General features: G+C 53.7%; 1 protein-coding gene across 1 annotated transcript in view; it reads right to left on the bottom strand.

Annotated features, from left to right (window-relative positions):
* The window catches only part of NEURL1B (neuralized E3 ubiquitin protein ligase 1B), a 90427-nt gene that overhangs the window by 4545 nt on the left and 83738 nt on the right, over window positions 1–2144 (bottom strand). The window contains exon 3 of the mRNA XM_017728054.1: window positions 1766–2144. This exon is cut by the window's right edge and continues 113 nt beyond it. Within this exon, the coding sequence (XP_017583543.1) occupies window positions 1766–2144 (379 nt within the window). The remainder of the gene's footprint in view (window positions 1–1765) is intronic.

The following is a 2144-nucleotide window of genomic DNA, read 5'->3' as shown; positions in this document are numbered from 1 at the left end:
GCTGCAAAGCAGAACCTGCCTCTCTCAGAAGCGCAGGCAGGAGAGGCCACTGGGGTGGGCTGATGGCTGGAGCAGCTCCTGCTCAGCCAGTGCAGCGTGTCTGGCAAGAAATGCTCCCGCAGAGGAGTCAGACACATCCAAGCTTCATGATGGATGCCCCATCCCTGGCAGTGTCCAAGGGCAGGTTGGACGGGGCTTGGAACAACCTGGGCTAGTGGAAGGTGTCCCTGCCCATGGCAGGGAGCTGGAACGAGATGATTTCTAAGGTCCTTTCCAGCGCAAACCATTCTGTGATTCATGATGCTGAAAGTGGCATTTTGTGCCTCAGAACTGGAGCTGTATTTCACAATTGTCTCAACTCGCAACATTTTGGGAGGAAGAGGCAGAGACAAGCACATCCTCTATGACACCACCACTCAAGCAAGGAGTTCGGGTCCCCTGGTGCCCCAGATGGCTGAGCATGGCCCTGATTCCTGGGGCAGTTTGTGGGGTTTGGTGTTTTAATCAAAAAAACCCCATCAGAGCACAGGTGCTCTCAGCCTGAGTCTTGGGTGCTGCAGACAGGACTGGGGCTGGGGGGCAGAAAGGAGCTGCATTTTATTTTTCTATCTCCAATTTAATGAGGAGAAAGGAGAGCTCTGGTGAAGCAGCTGCCTTGGCCAATACAGCAAACACTCCTTCTCCTCTGTGACGAGCACCAGAGGCTGGAGTATGTCGCAACTGCAATTAGAGGACAAGCTGCTGCTGAGGTTTAATTACACATTCGAGGCACAGCAGACAGGGAAAAGAGTTGTTTATGTGTGGCCTTCTCGCCTATAAAATAATTGGCACCATTCAGAAGGATGTGTGATGGAGCTGCCTGCCCTCTGGACTTGCCATTCCACAGCTCATCCCTGGCGCCTGCTCCGTGCCAGGCTGGCAGCACCATCCCCTCGGGCAGGTGCAGCTGGCTTTGGCTGTTAAAACTCCATCAGCTCCCAGGAGCCTCTGGGAAAGGGCAACTCTCTTGGATTTTCAAAGTGTTCCCTGTGGTGTAGCCCAGTTCAAACACTCCATCTAACGCTGAATTCATTAGAAATTTCAATGCTGTAAAAGGCACGAAAGGAAAATCGTTCCGTGGCCATCAGCTGGGCTTGGTGGTGGGAACAGATCCATCCCCTCTTGCAGCCCTCCCTAAGGGTGAGGCTGTAAATCAGCCAGACTCCACCTGATTCCAGGGGTCTGAGTGATGTCCCTGTGCCAGGAAGGGTCACAATGCAAACACAGCCCCTCAAACTGCCAGCCTGGGTGGGACCACGGCCAAGAGCGGAGAGAGGGGCTGGGGAAGGGCCCCAGGAAACTCTTGGGCAATGACCGGTGGTTTTCCAATGCACTGGCAGTAACTGGTAGCTGGAAAAGGCCAGATCAAGTCAGAACTTGTCCTTTTTGTCTCCTCAGTCCCTGGGACCTTGCTCCGTGTTTTTCCATGCCACAGCAGCACATCCAGCTCAGAGAAAGCTGAGTGGAGTTACAGGTAAAGATTTCCATTTATCCCTTCACAGAATGTGCAGCCTTAGGACTTTCCATCACTGCCATCTCTGAAATACATTTCTTTCTGCATCCCTACCGCTAGCAGGAGAAAAACGATGAATTGGAGGTACAAAACCAACAGCAAATTAATTTTCTTAAGTGTCCCATAGAAATGATCATACAGATCATGCATCTTTCCTACAGGACCAGAAAGAGCGACCAGAAGAGCAGCCCACAGGCCCAAAGACACACTTACCTAGGATTTGCACTTCGTGGGTAATTCCATAGACGTCTATGAGGGCCCAAAGAGGCCCGGAAACTTTAATACCACAGTGAAACAAGATTGGCTCCTCGTCATTAATACTGTAGAAGACTCTCCCGTGCCGGTCCACCCAGAAGGCCAAGATATTGTCCCTGACCGCAAACCTCTCCGGCAGAGCCTTGGCCCAGTAGCCGGGGCGGGTGACGAGGTCGGGGCAGGCGTACTTTGGTATCTCCTCGGAGCTCATCTGCGAGGGGTCGTGGATGGTGAAGCCGAAGCGCAGGGCCCCGCTCCAGCCGTGGTGCACGGCCACCAGCTTCAGGCGCACCTTCTCGTACAGGGGGATGGGGCGGGTGGTGGAGGGGGCGGCGCT

Source organism: Corvus brachyrhynchos, unplaced genomic scaffold (assembly GCF_000691975.1).
Source record: "Corvus brachyrhynchos isolate BGI_N302 unplaced genomic scaffold, ASM69197v1 scaffold21, whole genome shotgun sequence".
In the NCBI taxonomy this organism is placed as follows: Eukaryota; Metazoa; Chordata; class Aves; order Passeriformes; family Corvidae; genus Corvus; species Corvus brachyrhynchos.
Note: the sequence above shows the minus strand (reverse complement) of the source record. Positions and strands in the feature narration are given on the sequence as shown.